Source organism: Candoia aspera, chromosome 1 (genome assembly GCF_035149785.1).
Source record: "Candoia aspera isolate rCanAsp1 chromosome 1, rCanAsp1.hap2, whole genome shotgun sequence".
NCBI classification, from domain to species: Eukaryota; Metazoa; Chordata; class Lepidosauria; order Squamata; family Boidae; genus Candoia; species Candoia aspera.
The window spans coordinates 132,156,608-132,179,593 of record NC_086153.1 but is presented as its reverse complement, the minus strand read 5'-3'; the positions used below and the strand labels follow the sequence as shown (position 1 = coordinate 132,179,593).

At 36.2% G+C, this 22,986-nt stretch overlaps 1 protein-coding gene across 1 annotated transcript in view; it reads right to left on the bottom strand.

Annotated features, from left to right (window-relative positions):
- Positions 1 to 6,212: 6,212 nt before the first annotated feature.
- CSMD1 (CUB and Sushi multiple domains 1) overlaps positions 6,213 to 22,986 on the bottom strand; it is a 1,072,463-nt gene continuing 1,055,689 nt past the window's right edge. Inside the window, exons 66-71 of the mRNA XM_063298442.1 lie at positions 20,855 to 20,899; positions 15,879 to 16,040; positions 13,963 to 14,075; positions 12,048 to 12,135; positions 11,144 to 11,276; positions 6,213 to 6,993 (exon numbers count right to left, since the gene is read on the bottom strand). Coding sequence (XP_063154512.1) covers positions 6,834 to 6,993; positions 11,144 to 11,276; positions 12,048 to 12,135; positions 13,963 to 14,075; positions 15,879 to 16,040; positions 20,855 to 20,899 — 701 coding nt within the window. The 3' untranslated portion in view covers positions 6,213 to 6,833. The remainder of the gene's footprint in view (positions 6,994 to 11,143; positions 11,277 to 12,047; positions 12,136 to 13,962; positions 14,076 to 15,878; positions 16,041 to 20,854; positions 20,900 to 22,986) is intronic.

Sequence of the window (22,986 nt, the reverse complement as noted above, 5' to 3'; positions counted from 1 at the left end):
GCGCGGCGGGGTGAGCTCCCGTTGCTCGTCCCAGCTTCTGCACACCAAGCAGTTCGAAAACATGCAAATGTGAGTAGATTAATTGGTACCGCTTCGGCGGGAAGGTAACGGCGTTCCGTGAGTCATGCCGGCCACATGACCCGGAAGTGTCCTATGGACAACGCCGGCTCTAAGGCTTAGAAACGGAGATGAGCACCGCCCCCTAGAGTCGGACACGACTGGACTTTACGTCAAGGGAAACCTTTACCTTTACCTAAACAAGTCATGTAATGAGCAATAGCCTAATGAGCATTATTTTGAAATTAGAGTTCCTGGCAATCTTTGTATTGTTTTTTTCCCATTCTCTTTTCTTTTATTTGCAACAGTTGGAATATATGCCTTCCTCTCAATTAATTTATTTTCTAATTTGCGCAGCTTTAATCATAATTCTTTTGTTGTGAGCGTCACCAGTTGTGAAACATCTCTTGAGGGATACATTTGTGAGCTATGTTTTGTTATGGAATTAGCAGGTGCAGCCAGGAAAGAAAAGTACTTTACTAACTTTTTTCAAATGTTTGCAGTTTGTTTTGTTTTTTGGTTGATAAGGGATTGTGGCAGTGACACAGTGGAGAAGTCTGAGGTAGTGAACAAGTTTTTTTTTTTTTTTAATATTGTTCACTAAACACATAGATATCAATTATTTAAAAATATTTTTACTCATTTCAATGGGAATTAACCATGTGTGACTCACTAAAACTCTGCATTATTTCATCTGCAACATAGACATTGCTAGGAGTAATTAATTATAGTTTTCTAACGACATTCTAGAAATTCAGTTATTTTCTAGCATCCCATGGAAAAAGGTGAATTATCATAAATCCTTTAACCATTCAATCAACAACTTCATATTCTCTGCATTCGGATCTTGTAACCTGGTACCCAGAATCTGAAAGATAAATTTGTTAAATTTCTACAGTACATAAATGCCATAATCTGAATCCTTTACTGTGAAATTATTACTTTGATTTCTGTGAGATTACCAATGGATTAACAAAGCAAACCCTAGATCTCTTCAGAGATCTTCAAACTTGGAGTGCTCTGTAATATGCAAAGCACATTAATAAGATAGAAATAGAAGAATGTTAAAATCTTTGTATCCACTTATGGGGTTTCCTCCCATTTTGGAATGGAAAATATTTAAGACAGACAAATGGATGGTTTAAATTTTCTCTGGAACTTGGGACATGATGCAAGGCAGAGGGGCAGGGCTAAGAATCCATCAGATCTTCTACCAAATTCCCTATCCAGACAAGAATATGCCCCATTTTAAGACTCATCAAAATTAGGATTACTCGATATTGGATGGTACTCAGAAGGGCAAACTCCCCTTTCCCCAAGGATAAAGGCTTAAGTGTCTGGCTCAAAAGGGCAAAGTTTGAATAATCCTACAGTACATTTTGTGGGTTTCTGTCTTAGGGACCATAGGATTGCTCCCTAAGTGACTAGGTGAGGCATAAGATTGATAAACTTCAGATCAGCCACTGCTGGCTATGTTAAGATCTTACACAGTACCTGTGTTGCCTACCCCTACCACTTTAAGAGATGTTTAATGCTGCCATTACACACAGCAAATAACACACGAGCTCTGCACTGAACTCTAGCAGAGGACTTTTTTTCCCCTTTGCTTTCCCTTCACTTATCTAGCAATCGAGCAATTGTACATTTGTGCAAGAATCTGTGCATACATATCTGTGCTTTGGTCACATTTTTAAATCCTGGTTATTCTTAAGGTGTGTTCTCTCAATGTCAACCATAAGAAGGCAGTGTAGATCCTTACTCAGTATTTCTGCCCTATGCATCGCACTATGGCAGACAGCTCTTCATGACCGAGCAATGGGATTCCTGGAAAACTAGTGCATAGGGGGAGAAGTATAGGACCCTTCTCCTACCTTAAAACCAAGAAGAGTTATTTTTCAGGGTATGTGTGCTGGGGGAGGGGAAATACCGAAAGCCATTAGGGCAAACCTACCATTCACTGTTTCTTCCTTATTTAAAAAGATGTGGCATTTCACTAAACAACAAAAAGGTGCTGATTATCACCCATCCCTATCCCAGTGCCTTTTGTGAGAATGATAATAGAAATTGAAGAGCTCTTCTTAAGCAAAAGAGGGAAGGAAGATAAATATTGCCATGTATCAGAGTAGTTGTCTGCCCCCACACCCTCCAGTTTCCTAGTTTGATTTAAGGTAGCTGCCAGGTCCTAACTCTGATGTGTTTTCTTTTGCAAGGCTTGCAATTCAAATTGCACAGAGAAATGAAGGTATATATATTTTACCTAGAGCAATAATAGACCTTTTATCTAGTTAACTTTGATTATAATGTCGCCCTACATTTTAAAGATGGTTGGCAGAAATTCTGACAACTGAAAAAAAGTGAAAGATTTTTTTTTTTAACAACAATGCACTGTCATACAATAATCTGGAAATCTAAAATTAAATATTTAATTAGAATTTTGATTTGTTTTCAAGATAGGTGGCATTGCACAGGCTATATTACAATCTTTTATACTTTTTTTTGTTTGCCAAAAAAATTACTGTATATTTTAAACAGGCCACTTTAATATTAATACATGTGTAATAGATTCAGAACTGAAAAAAAAATCAGCTAAAGATGGTGCATTTTACAGTATTGGGAAAAGTACAGGATTTTCTTTCTTCGTATTGTAAAAACATTTTTAACAATTTACCTACATTAATCAAAAAGTACAGCATATTTAATAATTTTACAAATGTTTCATAAAAAATATATCTCTGTACAAAAAAGTTCTTTTGCACCTACTTCATGTCACAGCAGCATGTCATGAAATGGCAGAATGGATACTGAGAATGAAAATTAGGTTGATGATCATAATGCCAGCTTCCCCCTCCCCCTTCTTGAATGACAGCTTGTTTAGTTTACAAAATATATTACAGAAGAAAAAAAAAATTATTGCAGCTAGCCTGGAGAAAGGCAAGATGGGTAATACAAGCAGATTTAAACAGCTTTGAAGCACATTACCTATTTTTTAATTTGTTTTTTCCTTTTAGCATTTTTATCTTTGCTTTACATAATCAATCTGATACTTCTTGGGGAAGAGTCAACTATAAATGCCTCACAGGGAAAAAAAATGCATTACTTGCTTTGGCATGAGAATACCACAACAGCTGAGGGAACTTGGCTGTGTTTTCAAGTCACTCTGCAGCTCAAGCCCTACTCAAGTGAATAGACTTTAGGTGGCACTTGAGGATCTGGGCTGTGAAAATAATGGAAGAAATGGAAGATCAAACTTGGTCAGTGCAATACAATGTGACTGTAACAAAAACAGATGGAACACAAAAACTCTTTAGAGATAGGCACAGAGGTGACCCAAAAAAACAAAAAAACCTTTCTACAAACCTATTTTTATTAGACAGATACACCATACGTGCAAAACAAGCTGTTTCCTGCAGTTTCACCAATATCAGTGGGACTGCAGAAAGTTTAGGACCAACTCAAATGAAGTATTTCCAAGTGAATTGTTTTGCTTGCATTAGGTAAAGTGTTGATGACTTCTAATTGTAGCATAAAAGACCATCCTCTTTGTGATACAATTAAACTTCACTTTGTGATGCATCACATATGAAGTATAGTCAAGATTCTAAACAATGACATTATTAAGCGGGGGGGGGGAAGCAAAACTCTAATTCTAATTTCATGATTCATTGGGTCAATAAATGACACTCCTTTAACTGGAACATTCTCCCATCCAATTCAACAGATGAAGCTCATCCAGTGGGCCTTCTCCTGTGCAGCTTAGTTCAAAGGAATGAACAAGCCTCTCCAGAGGGAAGAGATACTTTGCATTTATCAGCATAGGTAGATCTCTGAATCAGGACACATGCTGATAACACTCCATTATAAAACTTTCCCTTTTACATTTATCCAGACTTGGTAACTATTAGAAAAAATCAGTTATTTCTCTCTATGCTGTATTTTTCTGTATGACTTTGGTTACTTTTGCCAACAGTATAATTTTAGATAAAGTGACCACAAAGGCAGCAGTGACAGTATGTCTTTCTCCAGTGGACAACAGTACAAGACAGCAAGGAAGCTATACTTCAAGAAATGTAGACACTGCTGTCCTTTCATAGAATGCAAACATCTGTTGGAGATCATATAAAATTGTAAAAGTACATGGCATATTCATAGGTTATCAGCATATGAAGCAAAGCAATATGTCTAGACATCTCCTACATTTATAAGAATAAACTTTAAAAAAAAAATCAAGCAAAGGACAGCAAAATATATTGATATTGCTGGTATCTTCCATCAAAACTATATAACATTTTCTACTTTGATCAGATTGCCTTGCAAACTTTTCTTGCCATATAACATAAAAGTATTATCTTTCCTGTTAACATTTAATTTTTGGTAATGTATGTAGTCATTAAAGTGTTCAACAAGAATTAAAAACAAAGAAACAAACTTTGAGAGGGAGGATGGACAAAATCACGGCCAAGGTCCAAACAGCTACTTTAGGCACCCAGGGATTTGGATTGCCAAAGGTTTTCTTTTTTCCACTTAACAACATGAAAAGAGATCCTTGCAATATATTAATTTAGTTTGAAAACCTGTTCCATTGTTCCATTTCAAAAATAATTTGATGTAGCCTAGGGGCTGTTACTTTACAAAACCCCGATGTTCCTGAGGACTTGAGGAGCTAATTGTGCAGCTGCTTAGAACCTGTCTTGCATACTAACTTGAAGAAACTTTGGAAAAGAACAATCCTCAAAGATTTATGTTTTCTTTTTCTCTCTTTCTTTTTCTCCAAATCAGTGGTAACATAGTACCTCATTATTGTCCCACTGATGCTAAGAGAAATAATAGCAATGAGTTATCCTGTAATGATATAAATTACACCATGCCCTATGGTGGCTAACAGTGCATAAACACATGTCCTTAAGTCCATCAGGATGAATTAGGTATTTGCACATCATTGCATAACTGTCCGGAGAATTGCATGCAAGCTAAAACTGGATGTAACCAATGGGGTTGACTTAATTGACAAGAGTTGCAGTCAACTTTTTGGGCAAGCTGAATCCTAAGTTAATTTTAAACTCTGAGATGGTGACCCTCTATTGCCCTGTACAATACAATGAAACTCCTATGTGTTGTTCTCACACTAATCTACTAAGCAAAGGAGTAGAGAAGAGCAAAGCCTGACTACACCATACCTATCTCTATAGGTATCCTTAACCCTGTCCAACAGTGCTATAGATTCCTTATGCCAATGCCATTTGTGGCATCCATGCTGTAGGTTTGCTACACTGGATTAATGATACTTGTCAAAGGATTAGATGATCAAAGAATCTGTCCATTATTTTTGTTGTAGCCCCCTCCCCCTCTTTTTTGGGAGGGAGAGAGGCTATGCTCATTTTATTACACTGAGGAATATCTCTAAATCTCAAACTTGCTCTGTCAAGCTGTATGATTACAAAAGCATTAAGCAGTATTGGTTAAAAATGTAGCAAACAAAACAATCACACACAGACACACACACCCATACAACCCATGGAAAAGTGTCATGGTTGCTGTGGAAAGTTGCTCTGTTGAATATGATTAAAGTTCTGAGTTCTATGCATCTGAAAGCATAATGGTACAGCAGAAATCCATGTAACTTGAGAGGAAGAATAAAAGATGGAAAACAAATGCAGAAAGGAAGACTGTATTAAGAGCACAAGGCTCACAGGCTTTATGAACTATTTTAAATAAATTACTATTCACATTTTGTACATGGCAAGCAGCAGAAGCTGCCTGACCCCCCTGCTGTTATACAGTACGATACTGACAGTAATGAATAACATCAGAGAAGAAACAATACTGGGAATAATGTATAGTAAATGTGGGACCCCTCTCTCCATAATCCAGTTAATTATTCTTATTCTTATCCCTGGTGTTTATAGAAAAAAAAAAAAAAACCTCAACCAGAATATAGTCTCCTTCTGTTCATGAATTATCCTAGCAGGATTAAGTAAATGGATTGTCGTATAACATACACTCTAGAAAAAAAATATATTATGGAATGATTTACTAGATTAAAAAAAAGGCTAAATGTTTATATACAATGAATAGTGTGTATAAACCCTGTATATTTGTTTTTTTTTTTAACCAGTATCTTACTCATTCATACCACACTAGTGCAAAAAATTGTGCATTAACATTTTGCAATACAACAGCTGACTGGGAAGTTTGTAGACTGCCTTATATATGAACATCTGAGATATACTGTATGGATGTACTGTGAACAAGGTTTCAATGGTAAAGCATTTTGTAGATGTGTGCAGGCCCCAGGGAAGTTTATCATCTTCTTCTTTGTCATCTCTTTTGATTGGTTTTGTTTAAATTTCCTTCCAAGTGTTCTTATTCCTGGGGATAATTTATGGTGCTATTGTTTGTTATAGGTCCCAAGGGAGTGATCCGAGTGCCCAGAAGATTGCATTGAAAGGCATCCAGCCACATACAAATGTGAAAGTCTGAGGCATTTAAATATGACAGATGGGTATGACTTGGCAGTCTTCCTTGATAGTGTGCCTTAATTTGGAGCAAATACAGCCAGGTATTTCAAATCCACCTTTGAGACAAAGACATTATCTTAGTCTTGATTCCCCAGAAGACTGATGTTCCAGCAAAAAGCCTTGCTGCATCTATGCCAGTAGATGTTAGAGATTACAGCAGTGAAGTCAAGTGAAGAAGGGAAACTGGTATATGGCACCAAAGGAATTACTGCTTGTCCATCAGAGGTATGGCTATGAATCAGTCAAATTGGGCACTGAAGGCTATACCACTGTACAAACTGTGTTCAGAGTTGTGTCAAACCGCACAGCTTTTGCCTCTGTGGGCTTTAAGTTTGTGTCATACATAGGATTTTCAAATGACGCTTGTCCATTGCTGTTTTCATGTCCAGCATAACCATTGTACTGTACTTTTGGTCTTGTTCTGCAAGTTTAAAAAAAAGAGAAAAGTCTGAGATTCATCTGTTGGAAATACGGCAGAAATAAAATAATTGCTACACTCCTAGTACATGAATACTCTTTGCTCTTTCATTCAGAGAGGGAAATTGGAATCAGCCCAGTGAGCTGGAGCAGAATGGTAAAATAAACAAAGAGGCCCATTTCTCATATATCAAAATGAGTACTAACGTGGCTTTCCACATTATAGTGGGATTCAAGAAATTAATCTGGATTCTTACCTGACTAGTGACATCTCTTCTAAGAAGTAAAAGAATAGGTTGGGTCCTGGAACCTGAAGAAAACAAGCTTGTCTGATCTTTCCAGCTGAAATGAGAAGCCACGGCCCACCTTCTCTGAAATTACAGAGGTACTGGACCACCCTGATCCTGGGGTTTCATCTGAGGAATGCTTTCCTTAGACAGACTCACTTAGCATAACCTTTCAGTGCCAAGCGAATACTGTTCTTAGCATGTACTACAATTTGGATTTGGTGATGGTTTTATCAATGCTTTGATGCTGAATCTGCTATTTTATCTGACACTGGTTAAATATGTGCTTTTGTTTCTCTTCTCTCAATCTGTTCTAGTTCGGTAGTTTTTTTCTGGAGGGTGGCATAAAAACATTCTAAGGAAATTTCAGGGTGAGTTTACTCATATCACTAAAGTGAACTGGCTCCCCTACCACTTTATATGGGTAGGCGACAGTGCCAAAGAGTAAAAAAAAACAAATGCCAAGTTCTTTGGCATTTCCCATGTTAAAAAGAAGTGAACTAGGGCTAGCTTACTATACAAAAGCATGTATCTTGAAAGTATGGTGACCAACATGACAAATTTGGAAACATTTTTCTTCTGGAAAGAAAAAGAAAGAAGAGATACAAAGACTGATGGAGAAAAGATGAAACCTCATTATCACTATCATTCGTAAGATTCTCAATAACTGAGTTAAGAAAAAAACAAACCCTTCATCGTAATACAGCTGGCTATTTCACATACTACATTGTAGGATGAAAATATTTTCATTTCTCTCCTAGATTTAATCGTTCAGACTAACTACAGAGAAATAAACATTTCAAGCAATGTACTTGAAACTCTATTTTAGATGCTGCCTAAAATAGAGTTTAACAGATGGGAATTGCTTTCTGGTAGGTGTTGAATGTTTTCATTCCAGTACTTAAGACTAAGAGCCTGCTAAATGGCAAGAAATATCTGCAAGACTATTTCCCATTTTTGTAGTTCTGAAAATAGATTTCAGCAGGTAAAATCCCTGTAACATCTAAAAAAAAAATTAGCAGTGGAATTACAATAGTTTCTTTCATAAGCCAAGGCCAATGATGAACATAATAGTTTGCAATGTCCCTTGTACTACTGGCAAAAGATTTGGCCAAATGGGCTGCAGTCAGTAGCTGGTTACCAATGATAATGACCATGTGTAAATTAGCATCTGTCTCGGCTCAAGCATTGCATACAAAAAGGCATATTTTGGGAGAAGCAATGTACAAATAAGCAAACATTTGGAAAAGCTGCATGAATATAAAAGCTAATAAAAATTAAAAAAAAAAAGGAATATAAAAGTGCATAAAAGTTTCAGTGCAAAGCATGTGAAGGGGCACTTCTCTAGCTGTACTGGCATGAACAAAATGCCGCTCCTCAAAGACTGGAAGCAGCTGCAACCTTCCTAAGGGCAGGCAGAGCTTCTTGAAAGGTTTTTCCAGGTTGCTTCTGCAGACAAGCTTTGTTGCCCTGAAAAGCAATGTTTTATCAATATAGGCACAGACCACCCAAGACATACTTGAGAGTAGCTGTATGGAGATTTCTTGGGGATGGTGCTGTCTGAGCATCCCGAACAGACATAAATGTTGATATTGTACAAAGGTAGGTATTAATGAAGGTTACATATAATGACAATTTATCTGGTCACTGTTTGTTTTTAAATAACACACAAAGACATTGCTTAGCATGATTAGTACAGCTGCAAGCAGGGGTAGGCATCCTTTTTGAGATTTATATTTAGAATTTGGATCACACACTGTGGGCTGAACCACTCCCCAAATTCCCAAGCTGGGGCAGTTGCTCTTTCCCACTTCTGAAAGAGTTTGCACCCTTGGTGTGCTTACACGTGTGTGTGTCTGTGTGTGTGTGTGTGTGCACGTGCATATAAACAAAGCACTGAATTGCAGGCAGTATACCATTTTATTTTATAAAAATGCATACAAAGCTTAAGTGGTGCTCACTGGGAATCTACTAAGCAGTTGGAAATAGCAAGTTCCCTGTTTTGTAAACAAACAAACAAAATCTTTACTGAGAAATCAGATGTTTTATGGCTTTGATGGAGGTGTCTTAGGGCACAGAGCTAAGAAAACTGGCCAAGTAAGAACTAGCCAGTTATTTCAGAGAAGTAATTAGAGCTGCCTTGCAGGAAGGGTATGTCCTTCCCTGCCTAATCAAGGCAATGATGAGACCATTATTAAAGAATATTTCTCTTGACTGGGAACAGCTGGGAAAAAACTATTGACCACTCTCTAACTTCTCACAAGTCCAGAGACATCTGGAAGATATTCATTCACTGGACCAATTTCAACTGAGCTTTCATGAAGGATATGGGACTCAAATTGCTTTGATCCTTTGGTGGATGATCTCTTCAAGGAATTGGATGGTGGAAGTTTCCCTCAGTAAGATGCATAGCTGACATCATTTTACAATAAATTCTATTGTACTTCTCAAAATGTGATTCTGGGAGACTACTGCCATTGTCCCACAGGCCTCCATTTTGTCTAGTATCCTATTCATATCTACTTTAATCTTCTGGGAAAGATAATTCAGAATATCGGAATGAATTTCCATCAATATGCTGAAGACATATTGCTCAATTCCCCTTGCAAACAACTATAATGATGCAGTTGTTTCAGGCTGTTCAGATGAGGCCATTTCACCCATGTTGAAAGAACCACACTAGTTAATTATTGTTTTCCTGGGACCCTTTAAGATGTTGATTTTGAAAGTTAAAGCCTTAAATGGTTGAGTCAACACTATCAAGGGGCCACCTACCTTGGTTCAAGTCAATGGAACATGGCCTCACTTTCCATTTGTCCAGCATAGTTTTATTGTAAACCTCCCAGAGTCCCCCTTTTTTGGGGGAGATGGGCGGTAATAGAAGTTTGAAAAATAAATAAATAAATACAGGAGTCTCTTCTCATGTTGCTCCCAAACTAAGGCCTGCACTGTCTTGGGAGTGGACCTAACATCCACTCTTTTGACATTTATGAAAAGATTCAAGACATCCTCTTTAGCCAAACCCTTTAAGTCTAAATTAGTTTATAATAAATTTAAATGTTTTCTTTTCAAACTTTATCTATTTTTTATTATTTTGACTTTCACTGATTATCCTCTCTGTAGAAAGGCAGGATATACACTGAAATCATATTCATTATGACCAGCCAAAATTGAGCAAATGGGCCATTTTTCTTCTTTCCCAACCTCCATGTTCTCCAAAGTTCTTCAGAATCTGTTATACAGAGTTGGGAGACAACCCCACCCACCCAAGAATAGAGTTGAACTCCTCTCCTCCAAATTCTGAAGGTGAAAATATTAAGCACCTGGATTCCACTCAAAATAAATAACCACTTTTCAGTTTCATAACTTCCTGAGACTATGATCACAGACTATCAGTTGTACTGCAGAATACCAGACAGATATAACTAAACATTAAAACATCTAATTATTAGAGGTAAATAAAATTATCTATTCATTGTTTAATGGGCAAGGCTTGGGCAAAACAGAGAAAATTAATTCAACATTTATTTATATAAATCATACACATTTCAGTGTAAAGCACAATCATGTACAATGACCTCTTTCCGATGCACAGAAAGTAGGAAACAAAATCTAAGTTAACATTTTTATTATATTTTCTTTCCTTTTTATTTTTTAGATAGAGATTCCTGATTATATTTGAAACATTGTGCTAGTTGTTTAGTAAATATGAGACTTTAATTCTTTTTTGTAGTGTGGAAAATTAGATGTTATTCAATCATTTTAACGGCAAATAATATGTTTTTAAAGCTTTGTTTTTAATTTGTCCTGTCCTGCAGCCAAACATTTTTATATTTAACTAAATGGATCATAAGATATTTACAATACCTGTGTTTGTAGAGGTAAAATGCAAACCCTGATAATATTAGAGCAAAGAAGGGTACTAGGATTGCAGCTGCCACAGAACTGCTGTTTGTACCATAGCTATGATTGGAGTGATCAGCATCCATGTTTAAAGGACCTGAAAGTTAAATAAAGGATAATGTTTAGGAATGCAAACACACACACACACACACACACACGCATATGATCCAACTGCATTTAAATGCATAATAACAGGGAGACCAGAGTTGATTCACCTAATTGTTGTCCAACAGGGGCAGTCCTTTGAATTCTGTCCCCTATAGGAACACTATTTTCATTATTCTGAAGATCAAAAGAATAGGATGCAAAACAATCAGGTATGTTCTATAGAAATGTAAGGGATATACCAAACCCTTGGCAGATTTGAAACCAAATCTTATTTTTTTTCATTTCAAAGACATGCAAAATTCAAAAGAACCTAAGTGATGTAAATGGCACAGAGTGTTCTCCATCATCAAACAGAATCTTTAATAATTGGTAAAAGTATTTTAGGCTGCAATCAATGAAGTGACTCCCTGTGAACATAACTGGGGATTGCTTTTCAATAAACATGTACAGGATTGCATTGCTGAAGCACTGTGATAAAATCATCATCATACTTTATCTATGCCTCATAAATATTTATACTGAGAGATTTTATATAAGCAATCTGCAGTTAGGTTGCAGTGGCATCAAAAATGAAACAGCGGCATCAAAAAGTTGAATTAGATATTTAATGTCACATTTTACCTAATATAGGTGAATTATAAATTTGATGACAAGAATTCAACAAAACAATTATTCTAATTGCTGGCTCCATGAATGAAGTCACATAATTTAATGGGGGTGATATACAGTAAACTATGGAGTGCTATAAAGGCATTCTTACTTTCTCTTTGGAACATAAATTTTCCAAAATCTTTTCCATGTATATCACCTTGATAAGTAAAGACACCTCTTTCAAGCCCAGATGACACCTGAAACAGAAAGAATCTGTCTATAAGTCTCAAACCAATTTCTTGATTGAATAAATTAATCCACAATTGACAACGTTATTACCTTATCCATATTTCAAGATGATTGATAAAGATAAAAAACAATTTAAATATTTTAAACAACCAAACATTATGAATTATGTGAAATGAAAGCATTGTTGGACCCAGATGCTAGAGATTTACAGGGCTTGCATATGTTTATGTTACATGCATTATTCAGAAATAGTGGCCCATTATATTTAATATCTTCCTCTAGCCCTTTCAATAGAGGAAGAGACAGGAAGAGAGGTAGGTACAGTGAAGTAGACCTTTCCTCATTTTGATCTCTGTTTCACAAACATGTGCATGTACCGTGAAAATCGATTTCTTCTGCTTTTCTTCCTCTTCTTATGTGCATTTCTGGCAGAAATACTTGAACGTTTGAAATTTATTAATTATTAGATTTTTCATCCCACCTTTATTATTTTTATTTATACAGGTAGTCCTCAATTACTGACCACATTTGGGACTGGCAACTTCATCACTAAGTGCCATGATCGCTAAGTGAAAAATCATGTGACCAAGTGTCATGTTTGCCGTTCCAATGTTGCTGGTACATCGTAACGTTTCGCATGTCATTTGGCTGATGCGTGTTTCGTCTGGGAGGGGAGGAGGATTCCATCTCGTGGGATTGTTATATGTTAGCAGCTGGATTGGAATGTGTTTGGGTTATCTCGTGTGATCAAGGTTCCTTTCCCAGGACATCAGCAGAAACGGTCACCAGCACCTGGGGCAGGGGGAGTTTGCAACGGCAGGGCGAGGGGAGGGATTACGTTTGTGCCGAGGGTTTTTAGTTTGTATTTGGTGCGCTTTTGCTCATTCTCAGCTTTCTCTGTATTTGCATACTATTCTTTAATAAATCAGATATCATTAAGTTCCTGCTTGTGAGTCTGAGTCTATTACAGTAGGCAATCATTACACCAAGTCAAACTTGCAATATCACTTCCACTTCTGTTATTAAGCAAATCACCATAGCCATTAAGCGAGACATCACATAACTGAGAGTTGTGATTTCACTGCTGCATTCTCCATTAATTCTGCTTGTTGGAAGCTGGTTGTGAAGCTCACAAATGGCAATCACATGACTGTGGGACACTGCGATGGCAGTAAATGCAAGGCTTGGTCACAAAGCTGTTTTTTTTTTCCAACAGTTGTAACTTTGAAAGTTTGCTAAACAAGGCAGCCAGTAAGTGTGGACTACCTATATAGGCTAAGTCCCATTCTGGACATAACATTTTTCAATAAGGAAGAGCAGTTGATACATGATTACTAAGCCCTTTTAAGTACAACCATCAGAGTTCCGTAATTTGATTCACAACAACTTTTAGTTAAGCGTGTAACACAATAAAGGAATACAGATATCTACAGGTATCCCTCCTTGAAGTGTCAGAGCAGCTACAACCTCTGGCAGGCATCACAAGGTTGCTTCAAAAGCCACTTCACGTCACTGGTTGTTTCCCCCAGCAGAAGTCTTGCCAGTGCATTCACACAAATGTGCAGATCACCAGAGAAATTCTTTGAAGCAGCTGCCCCACGCCTTCCAGAGGGCTCAGCTCCTTTCACACTTTGAGAAAGGATGCTTCACTTGCACCAATGTATTTTCTGAAGCCCGTCTTTCAAATGCTTTCATGAGAGGTCCCACCCAAGGAAGACATCATATATTATATAATATTATATAAAATATAATCACATGTTTCATATTTGGTCACTTTATTAAAGGCATTTCTATTCGAAACAGTTACAGTTTTTCAGAGAAGTGTGTTTACTTACATAGCCATCCAATGCCCACTTGTTGTTTTCAAGCTTGTTCACAAAACCGTCTTTAGGATTTTTAACATGGTAGACTTTCAGAAGCAAATGAGCTTCTTCTTTTTTGTAAATACCTACAAAGAATTGTTTTAAAGCACATTTACACAACTATATATCAGGATATCTGTAAATGAAATAAATTTAATTACCCATTAAACTTCATTTACATAAAACTGTATGAGTAATTAGTAGTTGCTACGCAAATATGTGTAAAAAGGCAAATAAAATCCCTACCTTGTTATCATAAAGTTTCTAAGCTGGACAATATGTTACCTGAATGTTATGGCAATACTTTTATAATGTATCCCAGTACAGTTGTGGCAATGCTGAAATCAGCAGGACATGTCAATTGCCTAGTAACCTGCTGACACTAATTTAGTTATATGACTAGTCTGTTGCATATAATTCTGGTCTTCAAATATTACAAGGTCTAAATCTAGCTCCTAATTTGCCCAAATTAAGTATGAACCAGACTTGTCAGCCTGTTTTCCAGGCACTGTTTTAACCACCCCTCTATACAATGCTTCTGCTTTAATTTTAGCACTTCAGTGAAACGTTTATTCCTTCTAAAGGGATAAATACAGTATTTTCAAGTTGAACAATGGTTTAGAAAAAGTACACAGAACGTTAAAGATTAAACATATGTTCAGAAAGCTAGTTTTCATTTTAAAATCATGCCAGTGAAAAGACAAGCCATTTTAAAAATAATAAAAGTAGTTGCATATTAACCTAAAAGTATTTATGGGCAACCTATGCTGAAATATTTTAAATATGACATATTTCACAGAAATGATTACCTCATTAGTAAAAAGCCCATGTTTTACCATTCTCATTAAAAAGGAATGATTCAAGATTATAATGGAGCACAAGGTACCAAAAGAAAATTATGGCTATGTATACCAAATACAAAATTCAAATGGAAATTGCAGCTACTGAAAATCAGCTACTAATCAACCATAATAAAATTGGATAGTGAAAATACAGACTTTAGGTCTCTCCAAAAAACTAACTCATTGTATTAGGAAATCATAAAGTCCAAACTATAGCAATACATTTGTTAAAATTTGGTTTCCATTTGTTTTGTTTCTTTTCACCAAGCATCTGGTGATTTCCCCTACTTAATAGATACCTTTTTCAACATATGTTTTCTAGATTGCCAGTTTGTGTGTTTTATGTTAAAGAAGCTTTTTAAATATATATATATATATATATATATATATATATATATATGACAATTGCTAGAGCAAAAAAAATCTATTTCAGACAAAATGTATCTATCCCACTTAACTACAAAGAATCACTTTATTTCACAGTATTCTGAAATAATATATATGGTTAGGATTTGAAATAGCATATACAGGTAGTCTTTGCTTAACAACCCTTCTTTAGGTGATTGTTTGCAGTTATGACAGCTCTGAAAAAAGTGACTTACAACTGGTCCTCACACTTACAACTGTTGCAGCATCCCCGCAGTCACATAATCATAATTTGGGTGCTTGGCAACCATTGCGCATTTACAAGTTACAGCATCCCACAGTCACATGAGCACCATTTTCAACCTTCCCAGCTGGCTTCCAACAAGCAAAGTCAATGGGGAAGCCAGCAGGAGATTGCAAGTCACTGTCACATGATGTCTCACTTAATGACCACAGATGATTAATTTAACAACCACAAAGGGCACTGCTGGAACAGTTGTCACTAAGCAGGGCAGTCACATGATGTTTTAATTAATGACCACTTTGCTTAGCGATGGAGTTGCCAGTCCTAATTAGGGTCATTAAACAAGGACTACCTGTATATCCATGAATGTCCATGACAGTTTAATCAGCATACCATTTAGATACCTCCAATGACAGCAGTCCAATTTTTAATCTCACCTGATACTTTAAGTTGCATGCTGGATGCATCAATGAATGTGGCATTCACCTTACTGCTTGTAGCACTGAACCAGTCAACTGTAAGAGTTGCAACTTGTCTTTTCCCTAGATGCTCATAAAACCCCTTCCACAACGAATTTATAAAAAATACATCTGAGGGAACTGAAGAAGAAAGACAAAAGGAAATCACCACGGTCTACAAACAGATGCCTCTGTATTTTTTTTATTCAACTCACTATATTATTATAGTGTGCACACAAATTGGTCCATAATTGGTAATATTTGTCAATCTGAAAATTTATATATCAGTGATATCAGAATATGTGCACTTCTGGTAAACCTTGATATACAGGGGTTTGGGTGTTTTTTTTTTTCCCCTGTTGTACCATGAATAATTGCAGTTCATAGTAAACTGGTTTGATGCACAGAGCTCAGGTCCCTTCTCTTTCTTAACTTAAACGCTGCTCTTCCCATTTTTACAGGATCCCCTCCTCCCCAAAATGTGCATGATCATGTATATACATTTTGATATACATTTCTCCCATTGTATTTTAATTTGATCCAATATACATATTTTTTGCAAACAAATTGTCCTCATGATGAATAGATGAGTAGGAAAATGCTAAATTAACTAAATTTGCTTTAAAATGAAAACCCAACAAATTATTCTCTCTCGCTGTTTCAGTCTCTTTTTCCAGCTGAGGAAATAGCTTTTTTTTTTTAATGAGCACATTGGTCATTGCAAAGAAATAATGTTTTAATGTATTGGAACAATATTACATCTTTACTGTTAATAAAAGCATTCATCCATTAGAAAAAAAACTCAAAGCAGTTTGGATACATTCTTGACAAATGTTAGATATGGTTAAATCCCATTTATTTCAGTGAGAATCAGTCATGAAAAATTAGGCATTGGTGCATAGTCTAAAACTTTCATTCAGAATTAATGTGATCTCCGAGTTTGAAATTCTGATGCCTGCAACAAGACATTGTCCTCCATTCTGCTTACTCTCATGGTAACTTTGTCATGTTCTTAATTACGTCAGTTCTTAGCACAGGGGAAGCAGCACTAGACTGCCTCAGAAGATGGTGACTCTGCCACTATACATTTAGGAAGAAGCTCGATGGCTACCATAGAGGAATGATGTCAGAAAGAATGTATTTGGAATCTCATTCATCTGTATGATTCTAACTGACATTCTAGAAGAGATCACAAACGATATGTTTAAAATACAGGGAAGCTTATTTGTCAGCCTCTTTTCCTCATGGCGGTAAGATGGGCATGAATTCCTGGTTTTCTTTCATTATTTGGGAGACAAGTGAAAGCAAAACCTCTCAGTCAGCAAGGAAATTGGTGAATTGTAACTCAACATGGAGCATTCGTTATATTGTTCAAATCAATTAATACTTAACCTCAGATTGCAGTTTTGCTGGTAGGTGAGAGATGCAGGAAGCACATTTTGTTTAAAGAATAAAAAGACATATTGCACATTCAACACTGAAGACACACTGAAAACTTTGTAAGGTTATAACACCACTGAGAAGAATGCACAGGTAGCCAGATAATTATGAATACATGAATTTTTCATTTTGTAGCATTATGGGCTGAAGTACTCCTCAGGCTGAAACATCTAGGTGAGAATTATATAAACGTACTTGAGCAAGTTAAATTCTTGTTCTCTCTCAGCACCAGTATATGTTTCCATGGTCGCTGGGTAAGCTAGAGGAGTGGAAATACAGTGCAGAGAAAACTTCACTGGGCAATTAAAGTAAGTGCCGCTGGAATTGTTTTGGGAAGGCCTATAGAGAATCTACACAATGATATAAGCTTGTTCCAAACTGTGAAATGTAGTGAATAAATAAGCAATAAAGTATAGTTTTTGAAGTGGCTGAAATCTCCTGAAATTTTAGCATTCTCATCTAAAATCTTATGTTTTAGGTGGAATCAGTGGGATCTTCAAATCACAAGATCTTAGACATACTTTTAAAAAATTATTTAATTTCTATTTAATTTTGTGGAGCTGTGGACACCATCTGAAGGGATTGCAACTACAACACCTACAAGCACCATGTGTCAAGGAAGGCAGGAAGGAAGATCTATAGGTGTGGTTAGGCTACCTCTGGAACAAGAGGAACATATTTAGGCTTAGTGTTTTGTTTTTTCATGAAATAACTTGTCAGGTAGGGCTGAACGAATAGGTTAGGTCACAAGAATTCAAGAACTTCTGAAAAGTTGTTTTTCTTTAAGAAAACTTACGAAGGAAAGAATCCCCAAGACCAGTGTTTCAAGAGCAAGGCCTATTTATAGAATCAGTAGCCAAATCCTTCTCTTATCTACTGTATTTAATGGGTTGCTCAAGAAGGACAAAGTCTAATAAAACTTCTGTGACTTATTTTAAGATGTATAGTACAACTTTGTTCTACCTTCAGTGAGGATATAGCTTAAGGAACATAATGGCCATTTGGTTCAACTACTTTGAAAGGTAGAGTTTACATAGTAAGGCTGTGTGAAAATCTGAAAGATGATTTGATTTGAAGGAGATTGAGTTTCATCATTCTTTTGAACAGAATCTTAACTAAAATCTCAAAACAAATTTGAGGCATTAATTTGAAAAACATGCTTTCAAATACCGCCAGAGAGTTTCAGAGGAGATTCAGTTGACTTTTTACTGCTTCTGGCTCTACAGAACTTGCAAATGTTGTTCCAGGTTTTCTTCCCTATATTGGCAAAGGGAAGGGAAGGAATCAGGTGATGTGATGGGTTCTTTACCTTGACATGAGTAGCCACTAATGAATTTTATCACATCTACAACTGGAGTATTAGGGAAGTGTTAGGGAAGTGCTATTGGAGTCTATTGGAGTGTTAGGGAAGTGCTGCTCTGCTGTTTGTGAATTGCTATTTTGGTAACATTTGTTTAGACAAGTTTGTATGGAGGCTGAGATAGAGTGAAAAATGAGATTTATTTTAATTTGTTCTTTTGTGTGTGCAATCATTGATCTTGTCCTTTTTATCTTTATTTCTCTAATCTGCTAATCTGTGTTCACTCTGTCTGCAATTCTTCAATAATCTGTTGCCTTTCCTTTTAATTTTTTCCACTCTCCTTCGCATAAAATATGTCTGTTTTCTTTCTATCACATGTTAATCTTTGTCTTGACTTACTATATAGAATCAGTGAGTCTTCTTTGCATCAATGGAACTGAGGCAGTACGTCTGCTGTTAGATTATTGTATATAATACCATCTGTGTCATAAAGCATTATTCAGCAATAGCAGTAACACATACCCTCCTTGGGTTTCTGTATTTTTTTTAAAAAAATGTTGCTCTAGCAGCACATAAGCCATCTTTCTCAGAAGAGGGTAATCCTGCCAATAAGCCATTGCAAATTTGCTATTCCTCCCCCCCACCCCCCCAGCAATGATCAGAAGGTGGTGGAATCTTTTATTTCCAGTAAAAACTTAAACGTAAAAGCTCAAAAACGTTTAAACAGTTTTTGAAAGTTTTTTTTTTCTTTATAGATGTTTTTTCTCTATAGATGTTTTGCTGGAAAATTTGAAGGCTGAGTGCTGTCCTTTCCTTTATAATTTATGGCTTAAAATGGGGAGTGTTAATTGCAGTGAAACTCTGGAAGCTATCCAACCAAAACTTTGCAGGTTAAAGGGCCTGCCATCCCTGCTATTTTTATCTCATTGGGGTGTGTGTGTGTGTGGAGAAAAGGAAGGAAGGAAGGAAGGAAGGAAGGAAGGAGGGGCTGCTTCCATATCATAGATTATGATTCTTCTATCAAATCAAAAAATTAATCAGTTGGAATTTAAATTTATTATCTTTGAATTTCAAATCTCGAATTTCAGTAGAAACTTTCAATTTTCAAATCATATCTTGGCTGATTTACACATTTCTGTTACATAGTAATTTTCTCTGTGAATCCTCATCTGAGGCCATGGTTATAAATTTGAAAGTTAAGTAAATCCATGAAAAACTGAAATTTTTAATTGAACAAATTAAAATCTGCATTATGAAATGAATTTGAATTTTTAAAATATATTTACTTTTCCCTGGCAGACTATTTATAGGATGGAAATAAAATAAATTTTACATATGACATCTGTAATATATTATCCTACTTTTATGATAAGGCTCTCCATTATAGTACATTGTCTGATATAAAGCAATATTCTCTCTAGATTCTAATGTATAATATGCACATCTTTAAAAATCTAGTTCTAGTTTCTATTTCTAGAACGAATACAATCTAGTTTTATGATGGTAAAAATCTATGTATTGGCTGTACTACCAGAGAATGCATGGGGAACCATAGAATTGAAGATATGCTCTGTCTCTGTCTCTCTCACCTACCTACCTACCTGACCATGCTGTACATCAGTCAGAAATTATTTGGAAAAAGTTCAGTGCAAGCACAGCATACCTGCTATGCATTAGAATAGTCTGACTTCTTTCAGGCTTCTTAGCAAGCCTGAAAAAAGTGACCATTGTTTTAAGAGTTCCATTAATATTAAAGAATTTTTTTTTTAACATGGCACTATCTTTTTTCCAAGCTTGCAAGGGGGCGGGAAAAATATCTGGTTATATTAATGAATGGCAAAGAGGTGCAACATGTGCTTGTATGAGGTCCAGAACATTTCTTTGAAATCACTTTTTGATCACCTACAGCCCTATATATCACATTCCTTCCAAACAGAGAAGTTGCATAAAGTGGCTGAGTTGGGCCTCCAGACACCCAGTCACAACTTTTATGTGCATGGGGGTAATGAAAACACCCCCAAATAATGCCAAAATAATGGGTACTGTTTTAAAGTGCAGTTTTGTGACAATTTCAGGCAGTAGATCTTTAGGTAACTTTTGATATTGGTGATAAAGTGGTTCTCTTAAAGGCTAGAAGTATTTTTATTGTATGAGAAGCAGTGGCTTGCAGAAGAATTTAAGGTATTTAGTTCTAAAACTGTTCTCGTATACAAACCTGGTGTTTTAGTTATTGTCTCATTAACTTCTCTCACTCCTTTACCTACAAGTAAAAAGACAAATTATCATTTTTATGAACATATTTTTATTTGTATAGAATGTTGATACGTAATGCTTGATTGAGGTAATTGTATGTTTTCTGATACATCTACTACTTGTGATAGACATAACTAAAATCTGTATTACATATTCAACCAGATATAGCTCTGCATACTTATCAGAAAAATGTAATCTTTCAGGAGTCCAAAGTTTGCATCATGGCAAGCTTGCTGATTGCAGGGATAATAGCTGCTCTCGCTTCTAAAAAATAATTATTTTTATATCAACCACAGTGCTGTAACAGAGAGCCTTATAGTAGTAATGAAGAAGGTGTACATGTATGTCTTTATACACATTTAAAACCTACAATTAGATTCTACTAAGCTAATGATATAATTATAGGCCAGAAACAGCCAGGACTATGATCATATTTCTTAATATGCACCAGTGGTTGGAAAACCTCTTGGCAATAGTACAATATAACAGGCAATTCAAGTCTGCCGCACTACATATGCAAATCTTGTATCTTGGAGTGCTTTTACTGCTAATCTAGCAGCAGCATAATTTGATGCAGTTTAACTCACTATGTCCAATGGAAAGTGTTTAGGACTGTAGCCTATGACTAGGTGGGAAAGAGGGCTTGCTGAAGTACAACAAAGGAAAGTAGGCAGAAATTCAGGAAACAGTCTTGCCCTATCCTGCTCCTATTTGGAAAGAGCCAGCATTCTAGGCACAATGATAAACAAAAAGGAACAGCAGCTATTCTGAAAGTGTTGAATCTAGAAAGCATAGAGCTGTAAAGATCAATTTTCATTAAATCTCCCTTTTTGCTTAGACTGTTAATTTCTAGTATGTATGTATGTATGAAGGCTTGTTTGTTTCTTGTACAGGTGAAAAATATACAACCACATATTTATATTGCAAGTGGGTTCTTGCCAATCGTTAAAGGATGTATAATTACAATTTTTTATTTATACTGTATTATATGCACATCAAAGACTAAAAGACACACATGAAAAACTAAGACTGTGACATAAACTGAGATTAATAATGTACATATACAGCTAGATCTTCCACTTGGACTGGGCAACCTGCAACTCTGCAGATATTCCTGAACTTTTAACTGTCACCAGACTCAGCACGGCTAACATTACTTCAAGTGACATCTAGAGAGCCATAGGTTGCTCATTCCCAGCTCATACCACAAATGTTTTAATTTTAGATGATGATTACTTATCTTTCATCCTTCCATAAGAGGAAAACCACACAAAGACATTCAGACTATCCATCTCACCTAACAGGAAACTATAGCAAGCAGCATCAAGAGCTGTGGTGATATCCTTTTGGTACCGGACAGCAGCCTGAAACAAGCTGAGCTTTACCATAGAGGAATAAGTGGATTGGAGTACAACTGTTATATGATTCTTGAAAAGCAACAGTTGCAAGTAAACAGCTGTTTTCCTCCATAAATGGTGACATGCAATCAGTTTTGAGAGATACACATTCTGAAAGTGTTCTAAGCTAAATGGAAATCAAGGCAGCAAAATCAGATCCCCTTTTCTTCAAAGAAGAACAGTTCCATTATTAGACATTAGGAAGGAAGCATGAGTGAACACTGTAGGATGTTGCTTGACAATAAAATCTCCTGCTTATCACTTTAGAGGCAGAGAGGTATGTGCTTAAATGATAGATCAAATGACATGTTTATTAATTAGAAATGCAAATGAATAAATGAAACCTATTCTGGAAAATAACATTATAGGGGGTAGAGTTCCAAATAAGCAGTGCCCTACTGGATGGACCTCTGGCCATCTAGTCCAGCAGTCTTTTCTCATAGTAGCCAACCAACTGCACAAGGAATCTCACGAGTCTCCCAGCAGATGGCCTTCAGAGGCAGCCTGAATGCCATCAAGGCCAATAGCCACTGATCCCCATGACTTTCATAAACTGTTAGCCGGCACCACATGTTGTGTTAGCAAATTCCGAAGTTTAATTACAAGTCATGTCATTTTTTTTTCTTTTTGTCTGACTTGATTGTTCCAAGATGCAATTCCATTGGGTAACCTCTAGTTCTAGCATTTTGGGAAGGTG